A 27,034-nucleotide genomic window follows, 5' to 3' on the forward strand; every position below is an offset into this window, starting at 1 on the left:
ATAATCAAATGGAAAAAGTAGAAACAGAGTCTCTATCATCCACTGGTGGGGAAAAAAATTGGAAGCAGCACCCCCCCCTTTAAAAACTTATTAAAACAAACTATTTGAGGTACAATCTATATAATTAAATGCATATTTATATGCATCAATAGTTCTTCACATATAACTACCATCTTAATCAAGATATAAAATACCTTTTAAAGATTTTACTTATTTATTTGAGAGAGAAAAAGAGCACGAGCAGGGAGGAGGGGCAGAGGCAGAGGGAGAGGGAGAAGCAGACTCCCTGCTGAGCCAGGAGCCCCATGAAGGGCTCCATCCCAGGATCCTGGGATCGTGACCTCAGCTGGAGTCAGATACTTAGCTGACTGAGCCCCCCAGGTGCTCAAGATACAGAATATTCCTATCACCCCAAAAGATGCCCCTTTGCAATCAGTCTTCCCAAATTCTAGGATCCAGGCAATTACTGATCTCCTTTCTGTTAATGCAGATTACTTATCCCAGTCCTAGAATTTTAGATAAATAACATCATACAATATGTTGTCTTGTGTGTCTGGCTTCTTTCACTTGACATAAGCAAGCTTCCTCCATACTGCTGTGCACATAAGAATTTAGTTCCCTCTTATTGCCAAGTAGTATGGCATTGTATGAATATTCCACCATTTGTTTGCCCGTTCATCTGCTGATAGACATTTGGGTCGTTTCCAGATTGGGGCTATTATGAATAAAGCCTCCTTAAATATTTGTGCGTAAGACTTTTTATGGGCACATGTTTTCATTTCTCATGGGTAAATATCTAGGAGTGAAATTGCTGGTCATATGGTTAATTATATTTAACATTATGAAAAAACGGCTGAATTATATTCCAAACTGTGTGATGTTACATTCCCACCAACAATGTGTGAAATCCCAGTTGCCCCATATCCCTTGTCAACACTTTGGTTGTCAGTCTTTTCCATTTTAGCCACTCTGTTAGGTAGTGTAGCAATAGCTTATTTTAATTTCCTTCTCCCTAATGAATGATGATGTTGAGTACATTTGGACATTATTGGATTACTGGAGTGCTGACATCTTCTCCAGTAAGATGTGCAGTGAAATCTTTTACCTACCTTTTAATTGAGTTGTATGTCTTATGACTCAACTGTAAATTTTCTATGTCCTGGAAACAAGTCCGGTGTCAGATTTATGTGATCACAATATTTTCTCCCAGTCCACACCCTGCCTTCGTTGCCTTCATGAAGTCCTTCCAAGAGCACAAGTGTCTAGTCAATGAGATCCAATTTATTATTTCTTTGGTGTACCACGTGAAAGAAATCTTTCACATCCCAAAGTCAAAAAGATTTTTAACCTAACATTTTCTTTTAGAAATTTTTAAGTTCTAGCTTTAATGGTTAGGCCTAAGACTCATTTCAGGTTACTTTTTGTGTATAATGCAAAGTAAAAGCTCAAGGTTCTTTTTTTACCTTATAATATCTAGTTATTCCAGCATTCTTTGTTGGAGGAAAAAAAGTAACCTTTCTCCACTGAATTATCCTGGCACCTTTGTTGATTCAACACTAAATCTGGGTAGGTCTGTCTCTCAGATATCCTGTTTCATTGATCTGTATGTCTACCCTTCCATCAATAATACATTGTCTTGATTGCTAGAGATTTAGAGTTGTCTTGAAATCCAGTAATCCAACTTTGTTTTATTGCTTTTGTGGGGGTTTTGGTTTGTTTGTTTGTTCATTTTTTGGCTAACCTAGGTTCTCTGCATTTCCATTTAAGTTTTTTCCCCAGAAATTTCTTCCCAGAAAAGCCTGATGGGGCTCTGACTGTGCTGAATCTATAAATCAGTTTAGGGGGAATTAACCTCTTAATAATATGAAGTGTACAATCCATAAATATGACATACTTCTCCATTTACTTAGCTCTCCTTTAATTTGTCTCACTGCTACATTGTAGCTCTCAGTATAGAAGTCTTATCCTTTTCTTGCAATCACTTTCTCGGCTTTTGATATCAGGATATGATTAATAAAAGAAGATGGGGATAATTCCTTTCTCCTTTATTTGCTAAAAGAGTTGGTGACTGCCAGTGTTAATTATTCCTTAAATGTTTGATAGAACTCATCAGTGAAACCATGTGAGTAGAATTTTCTTTGTGGGAAGGTTTGAAATTATACATTATACTTCTTTCACAGATGTAGGACTACTTACATTTTCTGTTTCTTCTTGTATTAGCTTAGATAACTTGTGTCTTTTAAGTAATTTGTCCATGCCATCCAATCTGCCTAATGGTACTCAAAATAATGATTTTGAATAAGAGAAGCGAGATCAAAAGAGAAAGACAGAGACAGAGAGAACACAGTGATTGATTATGAAGAGGCAGGAGCAAATATTGAGGGGATGATGTATATGGTAAAATAATACACATACACATATATATTTGGTCTCTGTCTCAGTTCTTGGCACAGAGCTCCTAAAACCCTTGGAATTTCTTAATGATAGAAGTATCTTATTCATAATAAGCCCTTTTCAACCCTCCCTGAGTTAATGCTAATGGAGGTAACTCTTGGCAGACCCATACACAGCTTCAGAATGGAGCTAGTTGCCAGAGGAACCAACCATGTGATTAGAGGTTTGGAAATGTTTGCCCTAACACTTGACACCTGAGAGACTAGAGATTGAGTTCAACTACCAATTACCATGATTTAACAAATCATGCCTACATAATGAAATTTAGATAAAAGTTCTAGAACGATGAGGTCTCGAGAGCTTCCGGGCTGGTGAACCCATAGATGTGCTGGGACAGAGGTGTTCCTGGGAAGCCTTCCACTCCACCCCTTCCCAAGACCTTGCCCTATGTAACAGGCCCTTTGAAGTTCCTGATTTATATCCTTACAATAAAATGAACCATAAGTATGCACCTTCCTATGTTCTGGGAGTCGTTCCGGTGAACTATCAAACATAAGACAAGGGTCACAGGAACCCTCAAATTTGCAGACAGACAGAGTAATGCAGGTAGGACCCCATTTGCAGCTGGTATCTGAAGTGGGGCAGTCTTGTGGGACTGATTCCTTAAACTGGGAGTCTGTGCCAACTCTAGGTGGTTCGCATCAGAACTGAATCAAACTGCAGGACAGCCAGTTGGTGTCAGAGAACTAAGAATTGTTGGACGGTGACACAATGTATGTGTTTGTTATCTTAATTTTGGTAATGGCTTCACAGGTACAGACAAAATTTGTCAAACTGGACACCTGAAATATGTGGTTTGTTTTGTGTGAATTAAACTCAAAAAGTTGGGTTTTCTAAAACTATATCACAAGGGGGTGGTCTGCAAAACCTTGAGTATTGGGAATTCTCTACAACACCTGACCCTATTTCTTTAGCCAAAAAAAAAAAAAAAAAAAAAAAAAAAATTCTAGAAGGAAAAATGATGGATGGTAACCTATAGTTCAAATAAATAAATAAATAACAGGCATAATGGATGGATTTTCATTTTTTTTTTAAAGATTTTACTTATTTATTTGACAGAGATGACAAGCAGGCAGAGAGGCAGGCAGAGAGAGAGAGGTAGCAGGCTCCCTGCTGAGCAGAGAGCCCAATGTGAGGCTCCATCCCAGGACCCTGGGATCATGACCCGAGCCGAAGGCAGAGGCTTTAACCCGCTGAGCCACCCAGGCGCCCTGGATTTTCATTTAAAACTCAATTCAAATTAAAAAAAGAACTTATAAAAAAATTGGAGAAATGTGAATATAGACTGAATATCTGGTGTTAGGTATTACTTTTTTAGCAATGGCTATGTATTACACTATATTTTTATATTTTAAGAGTTCTTATCTTTCAGTGATACATATAGAAATCTGACAGATGAAATGATATATTATGTCTACATCTGCTTCAAAATAATCTAAAGGGACTTAGGCGGTATGGATGAAACAAGACTGGCTAGGTGTTGATCCCACATAAAGCTGAGTAATGGCTGCATCAGATTCATTATACTATTCTCTCTGTGCATGGTTAAATTGTTCATTAAAGAAAGTTTTTTTAAAAAAATCAAATTCTGGGGGCACCTGGGTGGCTCAGTGGTTTAAGGCCTCTGCCTTCCGCTCAGGTCATGCTCTCAGGGTCCTGGAATCAAGCCCCACATCAGGCTCTCTGCTCAGCAGGGAGCCTGCTTCCCCCCACCTTCTGCCTGCCTCTCTGCCTCTTTGCGATCACTCTCTTTCTCTGTGGAATAAATAAATAAAATCTTAATAAATGAATAAACAAACAAACAAATAAATAAATCAATCAAATTCTGGCCTCCAGACTCGTGAACCATTTCTTTACATACCTCCTCATCAAAATAAGGCCGAAATACTATATATAAAACCATGTATACTGATTGGAGGCCTAATGAATTTTTTTTTTAATTTAATGCCAAATGTTTGGAGATACATCAACTCTACCTGTCTTGACGTACTGGGGTTCTGCCCTATAAATACAAGGTAAGTATAATAAATATTATGTCATAATTTAAATTTTTTTTCTGCTCCTAAAGTTCTTGAAAGATTACTCTCTACTGGCCAACGACTAGGTATGCTAAGTCGTACTTGAACATCTTACTAGCAGAGAAACTACATAATATTTATGACCTAGTTAGCCAATTCCCATTCTTAAAAGCCTCTATATTCTCTATAAGGTTTAAGTCTGTTTTATTCTGATGTCTAAAACAAAACGCATTTAAAGAAATATCTCTAATGATATGTGACATATCACCTAAAAAAAAAAAAAATGAGGGTGATAAGGTAGTTGTGAAGATAAGGCAAGATAAGAGTCTGCTTTGTAAGAAGTCGGATACTAATGAGTGATTACCATTGCTGACCACTAAGAAACCCAAAAGGCAGATTTTTTAAAAGATGAGATGACTAAGCAGTCATACAAAGATTCAATTCCCCCAAAAGGAAATTGCTTTCTTTTATATGTAGTTACTAAATATTTTCCACTAACTGCTCATTAAACACCCAAAATAGAGCTACATTATCCAAAGTCACAATAAAAACTCCACCACTAGATTTAAAACCACTGCATTCTGCCAGATAGAGGCTGAAGAGGTCTGTAAAAGTATATGGTGTGGTTTAATATCAACTCTTCTCAAAGTTCCTAGGTTCACCAGATCTTTGGCAGGGAAGTCTTGCATGTAATTTGCATAACATTAAACATTCCAGCCTGAGGCAATCTACATTTAGACAATCACAACCCAATTATGCTAAATGTGAATTTAAGTTCCTTTGTGTTTTTTCCTACAATATTTTGACAATCCATAACAGCTTTTTAATGCCTTTTTCTTTGCAATATATTACCTGATATTAAAGTGACACTAAAACATAACTTGAATTTCACCAGTCAGAAAAAAAAAACATCAACTTAACAAAAGTTGTCCCTGGAGAGATACAATTAGAAGAATGAACACATATACGGGGTCAGCAGCTTACCTAATCAAAGCTACTAAAGCCTCAGGATTTAAACCGTCCCTTCAAATCGGTTACAATGATCACATTGGAATCCATTCACCTCCATTCTCCAGAATACTTATGAACCAGCAAAGCACAGGGGCAGCGTCATTCTATGGCTAAGCATGAGAGGAGGGACAAATTGAGGCCAGGAGGGTCTCCAACCGGGGTTAGAGCATCATCCTTGTTTCCAAGAGCAATTTTCCACGCCATTATCTTATTTACAAGATTCCAAGGGCCTCTCATTTCCCCCACCATCCGAACTCCTTAGCGTGTTACAGAGAGCTTTTCCAAAGGGGCCCCAACCCACCTCATCAACCACATCTGGCCACTGTCTTTCTCACGGAGCAGCCATGCTTGATTCTTGTCACTGCTCAATGATTCTATAAATGCCATTCCTCCTATTGCCTCCTTTTTACCTGCAAACCTCCTGCCTATCCTCCAGGATCCAGGTCGGGTCACGGACACCGCGACGCCTTCCCCAACTCTTCATCAACTCCTGCAGTGGTAAGTCACTTGGATTTCCCCTGCAGGTCCTGTGGCATGTGTCCCGTGGCATGTCCTTCCCGTCCTGCTATACCACTTGCCCCAGTGTCCAATCAATATCCATGTATCTCCATGCTCTTGGGGAGGAAAAGCAATGCATTCATATGTTCGTGTAATCATTCACCCATTCATTCTAAAGGCATGAACTGAATCCTTTTTGTGAGACAGTTGGCCACTATGGGTGACACCAGGGATACACACAGTGAATCTTCCCTCATCTCTGCCCTGGAGGAGCCTTTGCCTATAGGGGCGACAGGAATAAACAGGAAGCCCCAAGCCAATGTGGCAAGTAAGCTTCAACAGGGCTGCAGAACCCAGCCAAGTGAAGCACAGATCCTGAGGGACCACTGGCAAAGACGAAATGAGAGAGGGAACAGTGGAGCCACTAGAGAAGGATAAGTCATGGCAGCCTGTACCAAATAATTGAACCAAACAGACAGAGGACAGCAGCAATTACACACACACACACACACACACACACACCAGATCACAGAAAGCTTCCACTTTTAGACTCATTTATTTTTCTAACCATGTGAAAAGCATGCCTTCATTACCACCCGTGAGATTAATGTCAGCTTTTCACGACTTTTTTAAAGCAAACACTTCCTTTCCAAGGACTGACAGATGACATTCAGTTTCTACCACTGATAAAAATGCTGACTCACTGGACACAAGTCGCCTGTACTTCCTCGTCCCCTGAATGCCACCCAGACCTACCGTTCCCGGCTCTTCCCTCAGAGGACGTGAACCAGTCTGGGACCTCAGGGCACAAGCACGTCTAGTCTGGGCAAACAGATTCACAAACTAAAATACGCTCCTCAGGAGATCAGCCAATGTAATTTTTCTTCGAACTGTCTTTCAATTTGGTATATGGTACCTACTGTCCTATAAGAACACAGTGTGATCATATCCTCATATCCACTGGTCTTCTCCTTTGGAGTTTGCAGGTTTGAGGGTTGCTTACAAGAACCCTTTATTATACTCCACAGTTAAAAACAAAAACATTCTCTCATATTTTTAATATTCTTATGATCATCTCACTGAACACTCTGGCAATTTATTTTTTTGTACAATAGAGAGGGATTATAGCTTTGATAGCCAGTAATAACACACCATTCTCTCCCCAACAGACACAAAATGTCACCTTTATTCATAAACCAAATTCACATATATTAATTGTACATGTATACACACACACACACACATACACACACACGGCTTTGTGTATGGGGGCTAGGGTTGTGTGTCTGTGCCTACATCAAAACCACATTTTTAAAAAAAAAAAAAAAAAAAAAAAAAAAAAACCACCACAGTTGTAACTGCTACAGCAATGTTTCCTTTTGATGGAGCAGATTCCCCGTTGTTGCATTTTTTCAAAATGGGATTGGTTATCTTGGCCCATTCTTGAGGAGAAATTGACTTTGAAATTCCTGAAATTCTCATTTGGATTTTGATTCAACTGCCTTGGATTTAAAGACTCTTTTAAAGAGAACTGATATCTTCCCAAACTGGGTCTTCCTTCCTATCTAGAACCATCCTGAAGCTCTTCATTTATCCAGGTTATCTTGGTCTTTTTATTATTATTATTTTTTTTTTTTAGATTTTTCTACTTATTTATTTGAAAGGGAGAGAGAGCACAACCAAGTGGGGGAGGCAGAGGGAGAGGGAAAAGCAGGCTCCCCATTGATCAGGGAGCCCAATGTGGGACTCGATCCCAGGACCCCAGGAAGATGACCTGAGCCCAAGGCAGACACTCAACTGACCGAACCACCCAGGTGCCCCAGGTTATCTTGGTCTTAATGAAGTTTTGTTTTTCTCCATACTGGGTCTTGCTGGTAATTAGGGTAGTTAGTGAGGTCTGGTTTAGAGCAACACATTGGAAAGCACTTATTTTAAAATAATTATTTTGAAATGTTTTGACAAATTAATATTCAAATAATTTAAAAATAGAAAGCTGTTAAAGTCATTTCAGTAAGAGAAACTTCGCATCACAGAGTTTCATTAGGTGCTGGAAGGATGCTTATAGGGTAGATCATCATAAACGGCAAGGGTTATTATGTTTTTCCTACTAAATTTAAAATAGTGGAGCTATGAAGTTCAGTGCAGTCTTTTGCACTCAGAGTGGGTGGTGGTGGTAAATGGATATCATTTTCTAAGGTTTCATTTCTTACTATGCTTTCTCTCTTAGAAAAATCCTTCTTGTGTGTGTGTGTGTGTGTGTTTTCCCCTTCATCATTTGTCAGGTCAACAGGTCGTAAATCTGTCCACACCACTCGGATTAGTCAGGACTCTGGCTACAAGTGAACGGACTAAAACCCTACCCACATCTTTGTGATTGGTGTCATGAAGTCTCTTTCTGAGTCACCTACTGCGGTTTCCAAAAAGCACATGGTCCTCCCCGTGCCCCCTGCCTCGGCTAAGTTGTTGGAGACGGAGTCCGTGTTGCATCTGTGTGCATGCTCCCACGGGAGTTTACATCCTAAGTCCCCAGTGCTCTTACCCTGACATGGGGTCAGCTGAGGTTCCCAGCAGCCCTGCAAGCTTTCAGTGGTGATCCTCCAGTCTTGTCAGCTACTTTGTTGCTTTTAAACATTATCCTAAACATGGTCAACTGTGCAAAAGAGTATAGTATAGTGAGCCCTCATAACTGGCCTTCAGTGCCTCCTAAACAGTGGTCAAGGTTTTTAGTCTGCTGCTTTTATCCTCACCCTGACTTTTCCTTCAGTTTTCTTTTAAACACTTTATATATTTATTTTGACAGAGTGAGAGAGAAAGCACAAACGGGCAGGGGGTGGGGGGAGAGCGAGCAGCAGGCTCCCTGCTGAGCAAGGAGCCTGACGAGGGGCTCAATCCCAGGACCCTAGGATCATGACCTGAGCCGAAGGCAGAGGCTTTAACCCACTGAGCCACCCAGGTGTCCCCTTCCCTCAGTTTTTAAAGTATTTTAAAGCTTGAAAGCTCTGACTGCATGTTATTCTACACTTACTACTGCAGTTTGCATTTCTAAAGATTAGGGACACTTTCCTTACATAAACACAATCTATTATGACTCTCCAACACCCCCCCACCCCGCCAAATAATAACCCCTGAAGACCTACTACCCGGTTCCCATTCAAATGTCCGTAATTCTTTCAGAGGTGTCTTTTGAGCCAGGATCTGATCTAATCTAATCAAGATCACACACTCATTGGCCTGTTCTCTCTCTCCAATCTGTTGTAATCCAGAGCTTCCCCCTCTCTCCACCACCCACTTGTTATCGTCACACCAGTGCCTTACTGAGGACACCAAGATAGCGGTCTGGAGGAGGGTTCCCATTCTGGATTTATCTGTTGGCTTCCTCCTAAGACCTAACTGTTCCTCTAGCTCCATATTTCCTGTAAACTCAACCTTTACCTCTAAAGACTAGATTATGTTCAAGTTCAATGTCTGGGAATGAGAATAGCCTTGGTACTAGATGGTCTTGGTATTTCATATTGCCTCGCCTAAGAAGGTACATAGGCATTTTTTCTTAGTGATGTGAAAATTACTTAGAAAACAGTTGGTGACAGTCTGATTTCTCCTTTTCAAATTCCCCATGACATTTCATTTAATGGGTTCATACTCTGATGACCTTTGCCTACATCAACGCTTTCATTAAGAGTTGCAAAATGAGGGGCGCCTGGGTGGCTCAGTGGGTTAAAGCCTCTGCCTTCAGCTCAGGTCATGGTCTCAGGGTCCTGGGATCAAGCCCCACATGGGGCTCTCTGCTCAGCGGGGAGCCTGCTTCCTCCTCTCTCTCTCTGCCTGCCTCTGCCTACTTGTGATCTCTGTCAAATAAATAAATAAAATCTTTAAATTTAAAAAAAAAAAAAGAGTTGCAAAATGAGGGCGCCTGGGTGGCTCAATTGGTTAAGCAACTGCCTTCAGCTCAGGTCATGATCCTGGAGTCCTGGGATTGAGTCCCACATCAGGCTCTCTGCTCAGCAGGGAGTCTGCTGCTACCTCTGACTCTCCCCCTACTCATGCTCTCTCTCACCCTCTCATTCTCTCTCTCTCTCTCAAATAAACAAAATATCAAAAAAAAAAAAAAATCCTTTAAAAAAAAAAAAAAAAAAGAGGGGCGCCTGGGTGGCTCAGTGGGTTAAAGCCTCTGCCTTCGGCTCAGGTCATGATCCCAGGGTCCTGGGATCAAGCCCCACATCAGGCTCTCTGCTCAGCGAGGAGCCTGCTTCCCCCTCTCTCTGCCTGCCTCTCTGCCTACTTGTGATCTCTGTCTGTCAAATAAATAAACAAATTCTTTAAAAAATAAATAAAATTTTTTTAAAAGAGTTGCAAAATGATGACTCTTCTATCTCCACCATTTCTGCCAAATGCATTTGCTGCACTTCTGTGAGGAAGAATTATGTCCCATAAAGGAGGACTTTCTGATCATCCTCAGATACAGCTCTTACAGGAAAAGTAAGAAAAGTGTGAAAGTCTTTACCTTTTTGATTGTCACTTCTCAGGGATGAAGTTAGTAGCATATTTTCACTGCCAGTGGTAATGGGTAAGATGTTCTGTTTTGATATGTGCTGTCTGGGGCTCTCCCTTTCGGATACCATGGATGTATTAGCTTTATACTGCCACTGTAAAAAAAAAACTACCTCAAACTTGGGAGCTTCAAACAACAGAAACGTATCATCTCACAGATCTGCAGGTCAGAAGTCTGGATGGGGTCTTGCTTGGTTAAGGTCAAAGTGCTGGCCCAGCTTTGTTCCTAGTGGAGGCTCTAGGAGAGCACGCATCTCCTTATGTTTGTGAGCTCCCATATACCTCAGTCTGTGACCCCTTTGTGCCGCCAAAGCTGGCAAACGGCAGACATTCCTTCTCATGCTGCCTCACTTGGACTCTAACTCGCCTTGCTTCCTTGCAGTGGTTCTGGGCACAGCTGGGTAACTCAGGATAATAATCGTAGGTTAATAATCTCTTATTGTAAAGTCTGTACACCAGCTGTCTGAATTGTATCTGCATTCCTTAATACTTTCTTGCCATGTAACACTCACATACTCACAGGTTCTGGGGACTACGTTGTGGACATTTGGCAGAGGGGAGGCTATTCTGCCCACCACAAAGGTTTGAATATAACCAGAGAATTTTCATCAACTGCAGCCATATTCTTTTGATAGTCCCACTGTCCTGCCTTTGGCCAGTGGGGACCCCTTCTTCTTGCCCCTGTACTGGTTAGATCTGGCACCCACCCCAACTCTTAAATGGCTCCTTTTCCTGATACAACAGGTAACAGAAGCTCTAGGCTCTTCTTGCCCAGGCCCTGCCCACAACCAGAGGCAGGTGTGTTTGTGAAGGGTTCTCACGGTGAGGGAACAGCAGTTGTCTCTCGCGCTTTCCCATTCCTGCAGCTGAGACATACATATATGTGATCAGACCCCCCCCCCAAAAAGATCATGAATTTAAAATGACTTTCCAATTCAAATTTAACCAGGGTTTTTACTTAGCTCTTGTCTTGTACTCCTGCATCTCTTCATTTACATTGAAAATCTTGGTTCTTATTACCCGGCTGTATTTATATAGTTTAAATGAAATTATTTTAAACTAACAATAACAGTAACACTTCTGAATACAGCCCTATTTATCCTTAAAACATACAGGACCACGTTTGGCATAATCTCACAAAACTGAAAACGTCCCTGTCTTATGGCTGGGGTCAAATCTACAGGCCCAAACATACCCAGGTCAGCACGCTCGCTGCTGAGGTGCTTGTGATTATGAACACAGGGTTAAGCAAACAATGGTTTTATGATGCATCATACAGCAATTCAAAAGACTGAAAAGCCTCTCCATGTTACCAATAAGGACAAGCTGAACATGTCTCAATAAGTACAGAGGGCAAGTTGAAAAGGGACTCACTACTGTATCCCTGACAAACACAACCCCATCCCAGGATGATGTCAACAACCTTTCTGTGTGAAGGTTAAATGTGCAACCTGTTTCATCAATTTCCTATCACCACTTAGAACATCCTACTAACAAGGTTAACATGAAAAATCCTTTACATGGCTAGAATAAACAGTCAAGTAGGTTCAAGCCAAGGATATGCATGTACCTGCTGATGGGCAGAGAGAGAGAATTTTGCTTTTTGTTTTTTATAACAGTACCTGTGAAACTACAAAAAGCTGTCTGGGGTCAGGAAACATTAAGAAACCCTCACATGCAGCTTTTCTCAACTTATAACGTGGCCATCATTAATGATAACTAACTCTATTACTGGACATGAAATTTATGACATCTTATCTTTTAAGGAATTATTCATATATTTATTATTAAATCAACATCTCCAGTGAAATTACATGTGAGCTCCTGGAGTACCTTATCAGATCCCTAGAGTTGATAACCCTTACTGGGTGAAGACAATTCATTTTCAAAGATTTTATTTATTTATTTATTTATTTGTTAGAGAGAGAGAGAGCGAACAGAAGTAGGAGGAGCGGTAGGCAGAGGGAAAGGGGTAAGCAGGCTCCCCACTCAGCAGGGAGCCCGATGTGGGACAGGATCCCAGGACCCTGAGATCATGACCTGAGCAGAAGGCAGACGTCTAATCCACTAAGCCACCCAGGAGTCCCAACAATTCATTTTCATACTGTGTTGGTAATATCTGAAATTGACACTGTTCTAAGAATCTTCTTTTCTTAGATGATTCATATGGCAAAAGATAGTCTGTAGGTGTCTATTAAAAGGCAGAGTTTTGAGCCCTTTGCTATCAAGGTGATCCTGAGCAATTAGTTTCTCTCTGAACCTGAATTTCCTCCTTCTAAAGGAGATGATGAGACTGTAGAGCCATTTCCAAGAATCTGAAAATAAGGAAGAAAGCCTGCCCTCTGAGAGTAAAAATGTTAAATCAATACGTAACACAAAGGGCAGAGAAATGCCAGACTTTTCCGGGGCTGGCCATCCCTGACTGTGGCTTCAGTCACTGCATTACCAGAACCAGAGGAGATCTGCCCCCCAGTGAGAACAGGAAGGACAGGTCATCACAGAAGCAGTCACTGCCAGGGAATTCAAGTACCGAACAGCCGGCATAAGGCCACCCCATGGAGAAGGGACTTGGTTCCAGCTACTGAAACTGATGAGTCGCAGGCTAGACCCTTCTGACCCCTCAGGCCACAAGCCCGTGCGGGCTGCACTACCTTCTGCAGAACAGTACATTTCCACGAGGAAAACCCCTAGGACAGAATGCTCTGGTCACACAGCCTTCAGGCATCTGGGCTCCTGGGGGATTAGTGCTGAGCATAAAGTAGTCAATTTGATATTCTAGTTAGTTTGACTTTTCAGATTCTACTAGGTGAATTAGTGCATTGTGGGGGAGTGGGAGCCTCTAGCTTCATCAGATCCTCAAAAGGGTCTTTAACTATAAAATAAGAACCACTGGGCAAGAGGGAAAACATGGGTTAGCCAGGCAGACTGGGATGATTGACATGCATTTTACTGTAAGACACAGATATGCTCAATGCAGTGAGCCTAGTTTCTGGGCCTGAATGGCTGAGGGCTGTCCCAGAGACCACAGGAAAGACATTCGTGTCTAGGGAGACAGCCCAAATCGAGAAAGCTCTGGAGCATTTTCTTTTGCTTTTTCAAATTTCTACCTAATATAGAGGATAATCGTAAAAACTAAAAACAGAATATACATGTAAAAATATAAAGCACTGCATACAAATATTAGTGAGGTTTTTTCTTTTTACTCTCAAGCAAACCTATCAAGTAAATATGAATTAATGATCAAATGTCACCATAGACACATACAGATCTAAACATTAAGTCCAGCAAGCGGATCCCCATCATGGTCGTTTCAGTATTGACCCAAGTCACGCCCCCGTTCTGGAGAGAGCTTCCAAAGAGGAGAAGGTTGGAATCACTGAGGCACTTCCAAAGAGTCTTGCTGTTTCTGTCTGTTGCACCGTCACAGGCCCTACCCCTAGATCCCTAGATGGTCATGAGATAACCACAGACCACAGCGTTTGACCTCAAATTCTAATCTCACATGAAGGATTTCCACCATCTACCTCATTAAACTTTTCCAGCACAAAATGGCCAGGAAAACATAAGCTTTTCTTACAGCACAACCTGATCTTTTTTTTTTTTTTTTTTAATATTTTGAACACCCGTTCCCCAATAAGAAGGGCCCTTTACTGAAAAGACAGAGACACAGAGACACTGGCTGGTTTTCCTTATGGAATAAAAAAACCCTAAGATTGAACCCTAAGAAATCCGTGACCACAAAAACTGTCACACTTCTTTGGCGGGGGTGGGGCGTGGGGGAGATCATGAACCTAAGTATATCCGCTCTCATGCATGACTTAGAAACTGCTAATGTGCACAAAACACCTTCCCCTTCTAGGCCAGTTCTAGTTGTGACATTCTGCATAAATAATCAGCTTTCCTCTACTGCTGGTGGCAACCAAAGAGAAGGAAGCAAGTCCTAAATGGAGCACAGAAGACAGCACAAAAGCTTTACACTCTATTCTATACTTAATGTCAGGAGGACAAGAGCCACCACGTAATTAGGGTGTCGTTACAAGAAAAGAAATAGTAAACACAGTTAAGGGAAGAAGGAAAGATGAATACGAAAATCCCTTGACCTTGCCTGTTGGGGTTAGTTCTGCTTCTAAATGGCATCTGGGCACCTTGCCTACCACCCCCTCCCAATCAAATAGCAAAAGTATCACGTCTTTAAAAGAAGATACATCTGAAATGTCATCTCAGCTTTAGAACATTCACAATGCAAAATGAAAGCCTGCAGGACTCAACAGCTGTGTAAATGCCTTCCCATCTAAATCCAAGTTCATTTTTAACTTAAGCCCTTATCAAACGCAATGCAGATACAGAACATTTAGAGTAACCTGAAAATACAACCAGAGTGATCTTTCCAGGGAGATAACAAAGAACAATGGACTGACTTCACTACACAAAGCACAAATACCGAGAGCCTGTTCTACAGTCCAGTTTCACTGCTGAGCACGTAGACCATCACTGCTTTCCCCAGCAAACTCCTAATGGAGTTGTAGGTGTAAGTTTTTGAATATATGAAACATAAGCCCTAAAATCCTCAGAAAAAGACTCTTGCAGCATGATTAAAGCTCATTCTCTTCCTAAAATATTTTAGCCTATACTTATCTAAAACGTATACAGGGCCTGGAACTTACTTAGCCCTTGGCAAGTGGCAGTCACTGTCATAATACACATGTAACCCATTCCAGCTTCCAAATTCGGACTTAGTGGAAATGTTAATCCCCTAATCAAACTCACATAATGAATGTTAAATCACTGGAGGAACGAGAAATGTCCTCCCCATAACGGAACTTTAGAGAGACTCACACATACACTTGAAATAAGATTTTTCACTAGCTTTGCCATCACTGAATTAACTATAGTAATTTTACAGGTATCTTTGTAAATTTTAGTATTCTCATTTAGCCGGGTAATGTTCAAACTGATAAGCAGAGATTACAAAGAGCACATGCAGACTTCAGATAGATTTGGGTAGTGACTAAAGGAATGGGGGTGGAAGGGCAGCTTCCCAGGAAAGTCACTGTGGGATAACAGAACTGCCTTCAGATACTGGAAAACCTGTCCTTTTTACAAGGGATTAAACTTGTTTTGCATAACCACAAAGGACAGCAAAAGATCAGCTCACAGAATGAACTGCAAGAGAGCTTTCTAACACCACAGAGCTTCCAAAGATGTTCCTCAAAGATGACCCTGCCCGGCTGTCAGACAGGGACGTCACCCATTTAGTGCATGACTGAACTGGATGCCCTCCAAGATCTTTTCAAACATGAGATACTACAAAGCTATGTTATTAACATGCAATCTCTTACTATCTAAGGAACACTGAAATGAATCACCTTATGCTCAACACACTGAAGCTAGCTGCTTTTAGGCTATGATTTTTGGTTCATTTTACTGAAGCAAAGACTTCTAAAGGAGGAGTTAACTCTTCTAATTGCTTAGTTATCTGTATTTAAGAGCAGCATGCTTATTAGTGCTATGTACTAAGGCCAACATAGACCAGAGCCTGATGGATAAATGATGGATTAATGGAAAGATGGATGGATGGGGGGGGGGCGGGATAGATGGATGGATGGATGGAAGGATGGAAGGAAAGGACAGATGGATGGATGAATTGAAGAAAAAAAGGATGGGAGTATGGAAGGATGGATGGACCAAAGGAAGGAAGAATAGATGGAAGGATGGGTGGATGAAAGGATGGATGGACGGATGGATGGATGGATGGATGGATGGGTGGGTGGATGGAAGGAAGAAAAAGAGGATGGTAGAGGGGGGAAGTAGGGGAAGGAGGGAAAAAAGAAAGAAAAGGAACTGATGAGGCATCACGTGTACAAGGTTCTTGACACACAGTGCCACCACAACACTAGAGGGAGAAAACTTGGAAGAAATCTGGGAAACTCACTTACTTATGTGTCTAAGAGTCAACAATTGCTCTTTGCTGCCTGGGCCAACAAACCAACTTTTCAGAAGTCCTGTCTCCCAAGCTTGCCTCCTCAGAGCACATGACCCAGGGGGTTCCACGCAATGCTGCTTTATATCTACTACTATTATGTACTTTCTTAAGGTGCCACATTTCATGCTACATATAATCCCTTCGGCAATTACCTACGGTGTAAATAAAAGAAAAATCACCCTTTAATATTTCATCCACTCTTCTTCTGAGTTACCAATGTTTGCAATTAATGTTCTCTCTTGTTTACAACTATACTGGATGGATAAAAAATGGTCACAAGAGACAGATGGGGGGAGGGCATTTTGTGATCAGAAATTAAAAAATACGTCTTGTACAGACAGAATTTAAGTGACTTATCCAGGGCCCTTGGCAAGTTGCCAGTAGAATCAGGTCCATAGTTCCTGGTTCCTGATCTCGAACTTTATCATAGTAGAGCAGGTAGTAGAGACGACCCAGGGATGTAACAGGTGACCTCCAAGTTCACCAAGGATGAAGCTCTGGCCTAGGGACTTTCATATAATTACCACTTCCTACTCCTGAGACCCCGGAAGCAGGAAATGGCAGCAAACAAGAGCACAGGTCCAAGGCTGGGTCGAGGCTGACAGCCACAAAACACCAATCACAGAGTAAATGAACAGTAAAGTAATGTTTACTGTCCTCTCTATATACCATCCTATATAGAAAGTTCTACAGTCTGCAGATGGTCCATGCTGAAGCACAGATGACCCAGAAGAAGACTTCCAAAATTAAAGGAAACATTTACAAGCTATGGGAAGCCAAGGTATTACTTCTCCCCCTGCATTTTATTTTAGACCCACAGAACAGTCAAGAAAGGCCCAGGGGTTGTAAACGCTGATCAATGGCAAAAATAGAAAAGAATAAAGACGTGAGAAACAGTAGGAGCAGAAGCAGGTCCAGAGATATCCAGTCTAGTTAGCACAGAAGTTTCTGAACACACAAATGATTTCACGACGATGGAGTGAAAGTTGCCTGGCCCATGGTCTCCATTCCCTCACTGCCAACATCCAGAGAAGGATAAGGACAGAGGAGACCATCCCACTTACACAACCTGTTTGCATCAAAATTTTCAGCATTCCTCAAACACTCGGAGAATTAACAAAGGAGGATTGTTGTGATAGAGAAAGTGATTTTTTTATTGCAGATAAAGTCAAAAATATTGTTTCACCCCTTTACCCTTTTCCCCAAGATGGAAATTTCTGGGGGGGGGGGGGGACAGGAGCTGCTCTTTTTTCTAAATAATAACGCACATAAAAATCCTGTTTGGGGTGGGAGGGGCAGGGAGGGGTACTGAGGCAGTCTGTTCTACAAATTTCTCAGAGGCAAGGTTGCACTTCTTGTGTCGAACAGAACAGGCATTTAACCCTCCAGCTCCTCATGGGAAATAAGAAAGAAACTGCTTATTCACTTAGTCATAATTACCGCCTTCCCAGGTCCCAGAGGAATGGCTGTTCTCTGTCAGTCTCTGAGGACAGTCATGACTTTTTCAGATGCTGCACCAGCAGCTCATCCACATAGCCCATAAAATATACTTTCCCCAAATGCAGAAGTATCACTGTGTTGTCTGTTCCTTGCAAAAGAAGAGATGAGGGTTGCTCCTTATTCCTCCTGGCCCCATGGCACAGAAAGGAGGCAAGAACCCAGATTCTGGGCAATCAGGGCTTGACTACACCTCGGCTGCTTTTTGGCTGTCACCTGGGTAGAGGCTGCCACTACTTACCAGGCAGCACACCGGTGGGGCACAAATGGCACTCGTTCTGCAAAGTGCCCTGGGAGAGGGCAAGCTCTCCGTACATGGTAGTTGTTCTAGTCCTAGTTCATGGAAGTAAAACTTGTCTTTCCCTTATCAGGGCTGCAGGGACCCCAAGCATCCTGCTCTCCACAACTTTGAGCTTTCCTACTCTGCTTTGCCACTCGCTGTCAGATAAAGACCTACACTTCCCTGCTTCGAGCCCTGACGCCCTATCCAACCAATAGCCCCAGTCTTGTCCAAACACATGTTGGACAAAACCAAATTGAGCATGCTGGAAAGCACCGTTAAGACACTGCCTCTAAGAACACATTGCATCTACAAACCAGGGCTGCCTGAACCTCAGAGACCCACTGGGCTCTCGATTCAAAACACTGCACAATGTTTTAGGCAGCTAGTTCTAGGTCCAAAGCTGATTGCACTGAAACATCTATTTCTAAGAACTGACAACTACGCACAGCACTGGAGTCTTCAAGTCACTGGCACAAATTGACTCTGAACCAAGAATGAAATAATAACAAAAAGGTCAGAACAAATTATATTCTGAATGTGTGTACCGTAGTGGAAAAGAGGCAAGAACACCGCCACCATCTTATACATAGAAATACTCCTCCCAACCACAAAGAACACTTTTTTCCTGACTGTTAATTCTTTCATCATTGACTTTTCAAGTTCAAAGCTAGGGGGCAAGGGGACATAGAATCCCCTACAACCAAAACAGAGAGGACTAGCTCAGAGCCACCAACCACCACTCAGGGATTGGAGTTAGGGAATTTACTGAAGAAACCCCACTCCCACAAAAGAAGGAAACAAAGTTACTTTTCAAGATCAATTCCACTTGATAGTTTTACAAAAAGGAAGTACACTATTACCATGTTACTATGGATACTATGGCTAGATAGCTCCTCAAAGGGAATAACTAACAAATCATTGTAAAAACACTTGGCAAACATGAGTTCTCTGATGATAGAATCATGAAAGCCATCCCAATACCACTTGTCTGTGGTCAAACAGAACCTTCAAGAAACTGCACTTGAAAGTAAACATCTTTCTTGAACCAATTGTGTATTTCCCACTAGACTGCACAAGCCCCTTGAAGGACAAGGCTGCGGTCGGGTCCATCATGGCCTTCCCAGGTCTGTCTCGGAGAAACAGCTCTACAACCACCTACCGAAGTCACGTAATAAAAGGTGTCCCAGATGGCCTTAAGGATATTCTAAATATTCCAGGTAAGTTACAAAGAATCCTGCAAATGTTGTTTTCAGAACGTCCTATCATACTATATGAATACTTTGAAAGGACAAGCTTTGCAATTAATGATCCAAGATTGTAAATGTCCCCTACAGGGACATAAGATGCAGGGGACAGGTCAAGTTCATGTTACTCAACCTCTTTCAACTACTTGTGACTCCAAGTCAACCGAATTTCATTCTCTTTGGAAAAGGTTGAGAAGCAACAAGCCTCAAGTACACGTGGTCTCGATGATCCACGGCTTTAAAATGCTGACCCTCTGTGGGTCTTCGCTTATGGATTAGCCTCTATTAAATGAAAGGACGTCTTTCCTCACATGGCGTAGGGTAACGGGCATGCACATCTGAATGCTCATATTTCTAACTGGATCTGCACAGTGAACCCATGGGTCACGGGTTAGTATTCCCAACAGATCCCATTATCAGCTACATTAGCTCAATAAATGTTTCAGTAAACTGAAGCAGCTATGTAATCAGCTGTTACAGGATTTACACTCATCGGTTCCTTAATTAAATAATGTGTCAACATAACAAAATGGTTGCCTCTCCCTATCGCAGAGGAGCAAAATCGCCCCGGGGCGGAATGTTCCATCTTCTGAGAGTCTCCTGTAGATAGGCAGGGGATGGCAGACCCAGCATTTCATTAAAATTCGCTAGAGATTATGTAGTCCTGTTGCTTTTCTGCTCAAAACTATGTTAAGAGGCAAAGCAACTAAAAGGAGGAACCATATAGCATTTACCCCAGTGATTTCGAATAATCGGACTGGAAAGAAATCCTCACTACGGATGGGCCAATGGCAAGTGTTATGCTCCTCATTCAGATACTAAAAATACAAATCTAAACATCTTTTTCAAGAGCACCAAACACTGGTGATCACAAGGTTCACTCCAAAATGCAGCTGAAAGAGAAACTCTTATCAGAACCTATTTGACCACGATCCTTTACCAGCAAGGCGAATCATATTAGTCTTGCCAGCCAATATGAAAATTAACTTTCTTACCATACTGACAAATCCCCCCAACCAACCACCCCTGCCCCAAAATCCAGCAGGCAGGCCACTACCTGCTATCCTCCGTAGATAAAAATCTTTGAGATGTTTTACTTGAAAATCTCAATGTGACATAATCCTAACAGAGCAGCACGAGGAGTGGCTGTTAACTATGTAAACGGTCACATTACAAAACTAAAACCAAAGCCACTGAGATAAATACAAAACAAATTAGAATCCTTGGAGGAGGCTCCAATAAGCTAATTTAAGAATCTATTTTAAAAAAAAGCAACAGAATAATAATTACTAAGAGCTGTTTCCTAAAATTACTCTCCTCTTAATATTTCTCAATTCTAAAATGTCATGAGAAATATGTTCACCATCTTCCAGTTCTGCCTTAACACAAAGCATTACCAAAGAATGCCACTGAAAAACAAAGGCATTCATACAAGGAAGTGAATATCCTAAAGATATAAGTATGTTCTCAAGAGTGACACTAAAAAAGCAGAAGTCATATTAAGTTAAAAACACGAAAAGAAAAAAAAAGAACAGAAGTTCCTAATTTTAATATTATATATCATACCCCAAAAATGCCGATGAGTTAAGATTTGTCGATTTTATATAGGGAGACACTATATATTTAGGACTCCCTGCCCTTTATGAAGAGTAGAAAAGGCAAAAGAAAAAAAGGAATTAAGCACTGAATAGAACATTCATAGAAATGCAGTTTTTTAAAAATGAAATTCAGGTTGGGTTTGGGGGTTCTTGTTTTACGTAGCTTCCAATTTGCCAGAAATTTCAAACAGCACTGATTTTCAGTGAGCTTCATTCCGATATGTTAGACTCTGGAATCGAAGTGTTAATTTCACAACCCTCCAAAAGGTCTGTACTCTTCCTTGATTTTCCCTGTTTGACATTCTTTATCAAAGAGCACACCCTGCAAACCCAACAAGATGCATGGGGCTAACAAAAAGGGCAGGCAAGACAGAAATACCTAGCATGCATTCACTTACACAATTTGGCTCTTCACAACTGACTGAAAGGGACTGATATTTTCTGTCTTAGGGTTCAGGGTCATGAATGGACTTGTAAGAATCATCTGGAGATCACTTAGAATTAAAATAAATATATTTTTTTTTCTTATGTCAAGATAACAATTTAAGCAATCTTGGGTGTATAGTGCTTGAAACACTAATGCTTTCAACGGAGAACAGCTTTGGTTTAGATTCTAATATTTTATAAAACTGCATGGTTTCCGATTCACCATATAGAAGATGCCATCCTTTATCAACAATTCTACCAAGAGCTAGTTAGCACATTCACTGTACAACTCATGATGGTGTTAATTAGAAAAGAAGCTAAAGGGGGAAAATCCAACCCTAATCCTTTGATACACTGTTTGAAACTCTATTAATCTGATGAACGATCTTTTCTAGGCTGGTGCTAATGACATGAACCACTGAAGTCTTTAACTAGTTCCATCCATAATAAATCATGTGCGATATAAAATCACAACTTGGTATGGCCCTCACCAAACCCCTTGACAATTCAATCGGGCTCTTCTCTGGTCTTTTAAACAACAAATTCCTGTCTGGAATCAATCAACCAACGTGCGTTTAAAGTGAATCCCATTTCAACCTTTTAATAAAGTACCACCAGGGGATCTGCAAGTTAGGGAAAGCCGCTTAGCAGCAAAAAGAAAACTGTGTGGGTCACAAGCCACTCATCACTGCCTGGGGGCACAAAAGAGGAAAGGAAAGGATAAGAAGCTGAGTAAAACGGACCTCAGGAAGAGCAAGCATGGAAAACTGGACTTTAAGTACCTGGGACAAAAGGCAAGGAGCCTGCACTCCCCAGCCAAAGAACCCACGGTGAGCGGAGGAGAGGACGCAGTTGGCAAAAAGGGGCAGCAGGAACCAAAGAAGAAACGACCAGAATGCAGACCTGGGGAGCCAGAGGCACGGGTTAGAAGGGGCCCATAAGGATGGAGCTGGAGGGGTGACAGAGAAGGGGCAAAAGGGACAGGGATGCGGCTGGAAGAGCAGGCACGGGGCAGGAAGGAACCATGGCAGAGGAGCACTGACGACCCTAGGGATGGAACCGGACCCAGAGACGGGGATGGGACAGGAAGGAGCGACAGGGATGGAGGTGGTCCAGCCAAGTCACAACCACATCCCGGCAGCTCGTTGCTGGGGCGCTCCTGCGCTCCAGGCGCTGCGCTGGGCACTCCGGGGCGCTCTCAGCTGGAGTCCCCCCAGCAGCCCTCTGAGGCCCATTTCAGAGACAGAAACGGCGAGGCCGGTTGGTGGGGAACGGCTGAGGCCGAGCGCCGGACCCTCCCGGACGCAGGGGGTCGCTGGCGGCCGCGAGGGGCGGCGGCGCGGGGGGGCGGCGCGGGCCCCGGCGGCCGGTACCTGGGCTCTGGCAGCACAATCTTCTTGCTGGCGCGGGCGGCCGGGGTCGCCTTGCTCTTCTCCATCGCCATCAGGTAGCTGACATCGGCCAGCACGGCCTCGAGGTCCGCCATGTTGGCGAGCGGCGGCGGCGGCGGCGGCGGCGGCGGCGGCGGCGGCTCCTCGGGACCCGGACGGGACGCGCTCCCGCCGCCGCCGCCCGCCGCGCCCCGACGTGGGGGGGCCGCCCCGGGGCAGCCCCCCCGCGCGCTCCCGCCCGCGCGCCCTCGCGCCCCGCTCGGCACCCCGCGCGCGCCGGAGACTCGCGCCCGCCGGGGTCGCCGCGCACCGCCCCACCCCGCCCCCCTGCGCGCGCGCCCGCCGCCCCGCGCACGCGCCGCCGCCCCCGCCCCTTCGGCCGGGGGTCGGCGGGGAGCGCGCGCCCGGCGGTCCGAGCCCCTCTGCGCGCGGGCGGAGCTGCCCTGCCGGCCACCCCTAGCCTCCTGACCGAGCGCCCGCGGGCACCGTCCCGCCCTCCCCTCGGGGTGGCCACGGGGGACTTCCTCTCCTCCTCCTCCTTCTCCTCCTCCTCCTTCTCCTCCTCCTCCCCACTTCCCGCCCCCAGCTCCCGGCGCGCTCACGCCCCCTCTCCCCCGGACCCCTGCCGGCCCGAGGGTGCGCTGGACCCGACGCCCAGCACCCAGGGGGGCAGCGGGGAGCCGTCCGCGCCGTGAACACGCTAGTTCTCAAACCCGACAGCGTCAATCAGCATTCCTGCGGGAGGCCTGGGGCAACCCCAGAAAAGCGCGTGCCCCACCTGTCCCTGCAGAGGATACCAAAGCTGTGGTTCTGGGCCGCCCTGGAACAGCACCCAACCGGCCGGCCCCCCAAGCCTTGTTCCTGACCCCCACCAGCCCCGCTGAACAGCCCGGAGAAACCTAAAAGCTGGAGAAAGTTGTTCGTCTCATGCCTAGCGGGGCAAAGTGGGGGTGGAGTGGGCGGTGAGAGCTCCCGCGGGAGCTGCCCTTAGGGAGCCCCCTGATGGGGGGTCAGGGTGGTCACCGCTCCCTTGCACTTAGGTGAGAGGTTGGAGTTTGGATGTTAAGGTGGTCACTAAGAACCAGAATTAGAATTCGGGCTCTTGTGGTTTTACCCTCAGTTCAGGAGACAATTGGGAGCACCCCTGTGTGCACAGGCCCGCGGCAAGGGTGATTTAGGGAAGTGGAAAAGCGAGAGCCCAAACACCAAGGCAGGAGGGAATTTCCAGCTTCCTGATCCTCAGTCTCGGTCTCGGTCTCGTCTCCGTGTCTGGTCACCACCACCCGCCCCAGCCTGAGGTTTTCGTTTGCTTCTTATTTTCCCCTGGGGGGTACACACAAGTCCAGTTCAGAACCCATGTGGGGTGCTGGTTGGAGTGGTTGTTCAGGGACACCCAGGAAGTGCTAAGATGACCTGAACTGAACTGAGAATAATTTTTTTTAATCCCCCTGAATTCATGCCCATTGGTCACGTTGCACCAGGAGCCTAGTTCGGTACTAACATTTGAGTAAATGTCCTGTCGATGGCTTACAGGGTTAACAGAGTTCACCAGAAACGGTTCAGGTCACACTATAGGCAGTAAATGTAATGTCACAGCCAGAAGCAGCCTCATTTGGTCATCATGAGAACTGCTGCCCTCCTGTGTTTTCTCCCTCCTTCTATTACCACATCACCCCCCCCCCATCTGTTTCCCAGTTATGTCTGCCATCCTAATTGGCCAGTTTTACCAGATATTTCTCAAGATTCAAGGCATGATATTGGTAAAGTTGTCCAGAAAAGGATAAGAGAGATGTAAGGGGTAGGAGTATGAGTCAAAGGAGCTTGGTCAGGCAGCAGAAGCCAGCACAAACAAGATACACTAATGAGACAAAGATTGGCATGAACCAAAGATCAAACTTAACGTCTTCTACCCACTACTTTTTTTTTTTTTTTTTTTGGCCTTAAAATGGGAACACAGAATGTCTTGTCAAAGGTCACCTCGGAGGGAGGGGGCAAGTTCCCAAAAAAGTGTAACACATTTTTGTGACTTAATTAATATAATTTCTTTCAGTATATCTTTTGATCCCTTAAGCTTTCACATGATCGGAACCTGAAATAAATACGTACATCTTATCCACTTTTCCGTGGTCCTTCCAAGTACTGAGATTTTCAGCCTTGCCTCTGGCTTCAGTTCAGAATTTTGGTGGCCCCGTACTTGTTTTGTTTAGGGGGGAGGGTTGGTGTGCGTTCGCGTACACGTGCACGTCTGTGTGTGTGTGTGTCTGTGTTGTGAGTTTTCAGCATGGTGTAGTAAACTTAGAATAAGAAACACACCAAATTCAAATCCTGGCTGGGCTCTGATATTTTACCTCTCTGTGCTTTATTTTCCTCATTAGTACAGTGGGTATGAAGACATGGATCCCAGGGTTGTTAAGAAGACAAAAAGGCCACCTTGCCTGACATCCACAGTAAGTCCCCAACAAGGGTCATGGCCCTCGCTCTGTTTGTTTTGCTTCATTTTACCCTGACATGGGAGAGAAGATACTGAAACTAGTTATTCAGAGTCAAGACATTTGGAGCAGGAAGACCCTTTACCAAAAATAACATCCCCCTTGGGCTTTTCTAGGAACCAAAAATGGGCATAAATGATTAGCCTTTATAAACATGAGCAATTACTCTTCTCGGAGAAAGAACAGGGAGTCCAAAATTGGGTCCCGTAACGGAGGCCCCTTCACCATTGAAGGGAGCTGACTGGAACACCCAGGGGTATTTTTCCCTGGTATTAATAGTATGCAAACCTTGATTCCCTGGCTCCCTCTTTGGCTCCCTTCCCCCCCCCCCCCCCCCCCCCCCCCCCCCGCACTGCTTTCTTTCCCTACACTCTCTTAATGCTGAACAGCTTTTTGTGTTCACTGCAAACAAAAGGCGCTAATGACAGTGATGAAGTTGTCATTACTGACCTGCTAGATCCGTGTTGCTAAACACTATGGCTAGCCTGTAATCATTACTATGAACAGAGAAGACAAATAGCAATCCATTTGTCCTCAGCCAATCAGGCTCCTTTGCCAATAATGACGGTCCCCAGCCTCCTCCTCCCCCAGAAGATTCAAATGGCTTTGGGCTCCGGCTGTCTGTGATAATAGATAAAACTCTCCAAGGAAGAAACGAGGTTCACAGTGTTCTCTTTTCCCTTTTCTATGACTTTCCAGGATTCTGGAATCTGTAGGGGAGACGGAGGCGTGGAACTTTATTCTCTCCAGTGTTAATTTCGATCACCACTTCAAAGGGAAAAGCTAACTAGAGAACCAACTGGTCTTTTTTGTTTTAGATTCTGGGCTTTGCTGGGACTACCTACTCACAGTGAGAATCCCCAGACTAAGGGGGTGGGGGAGGACGGGTGAGCTGTGAGGGGTGTTCCAGGAAATTAATCAAATACACATAAAAAAAAGTCAACTCTAAGACTCACATGAGATGATTTTGGGAGCCAGCAGAACATGCCTGACCTTAATTCATTAATAGCCCAATATTTAATTCAGTCACTGCTGAGAGAGACATGATTGTTTTGTAAACAATACGGTAAGTATACTTGCTACCAAAGAAGCACCACACACGACTGGCATTGGACCGGGTTTCTTGCCAAACTTCTCATTCTGTAAAGTCTGCAGGAATTTCTAGCCACCATCCCTTTTCACCTGTAACCTTGATCACAGTCCTCCTGCTCGTAACACGCATCCCACCTGCATTTCCCGCTATTTTATCAGCAAAGCTCCAGGAATTTTAAACAGAGCAACCCTATACTTGAAAAGATCTGTCGGAAAGTATGACATCAAGCTTTGGTTTGCTTGACCCTGAAGTGATGTTCAATACAGAAATACCTAACTTTAAATACGCAGGTGGAAACTCATTTCTCTGCCAGGGCTCGGGCTCAGGGAGTGCCTCTCTAAAGAGAAGTGGAATTGGGCCGCCTGGGTGGTCCAGTGGGTTAAAGCCTCTGCCTTCGGCTCAGGTCATGATCTCAGGGTCCTGGGATTGAGCCCTGCATTGGGCTCCCTGCTCAGCAGGGAGCCTGCTTCCTCCTCTCTCCCTGCCTGCCTCTCTGCCTAC

The 27,034-nt window shown here is 43.8% G+C and overlaps 1 protein-coding gene and 1 long non-coding RNA gene across 4 annotated transcripts in view; one reads left to right on the forward strand and one right to left on the reverse strand.

Moving 5' to 3' along the window:
• Positions 1-23,125, reverse strand: part of GRK3 (G protein-coupled receptor kinase 3) — a 120,050-nt gene extending 96,925 nt beyond the window's left edge. Inside the window, exons 1-2 of one of the 2 annotated variants that reach the window (XM_032311534.1) lie at positions 22,934-23,042; positions 10,483-10,624 (exon numbers count right to left, since the gene is read on the reverse strand). Coding sequence is in view for 1 of the 2 variants with exons in the window: in XM_032311533.1 (XP_032167424.1) it covers positions 22,934-23,046 (113 nt within the window). In the remaining variant the exon portion in view is untranslated. Of the gene's footprint in view, positions 1-10,482; positions 10,625-22,933 lie in introns of both variants that reach the window. The other variant, XM_032311533.1, reaches the window with a different exon arrangement.
• On the forward strand, positions 19,362-26,383 carry LOC116572457. Of its 2 annotated transcripts, none has more exons than XR_004278333.1 (3): positions 19,362-19,509; positions 25,327-25,398; positions 26,140-26,383. It is a non-coding gene; the product is annotated as an uncharacterized LOC116572457 (long non-coding RNA). The 2 variants fall into 2 exon arrangements; XR_004278332.1 differs by lacking the exon at positions 19,362-19,509 and adding an exon at positions 22,019-22,390.
• The last annotated feature ends 651 nt before the right edge of the window (positions 26,384-27,034 follow it).

This window comes from Mustela erminea, chromosome 13, assembly GCF_009829155.1.
Source record: "Mustela erminea isolate mMusErm1 chromosome 13, mMusErm1.Pri, whole genome shotgun sequence".
In the NCBI taxonomy this organism is placed as follows: domain Eukaryota; kingdom Metazoa; phylum Chordata; class Mammalia; order Carnivora; family Mustelidae; genus Mustela; species Mustela erminea.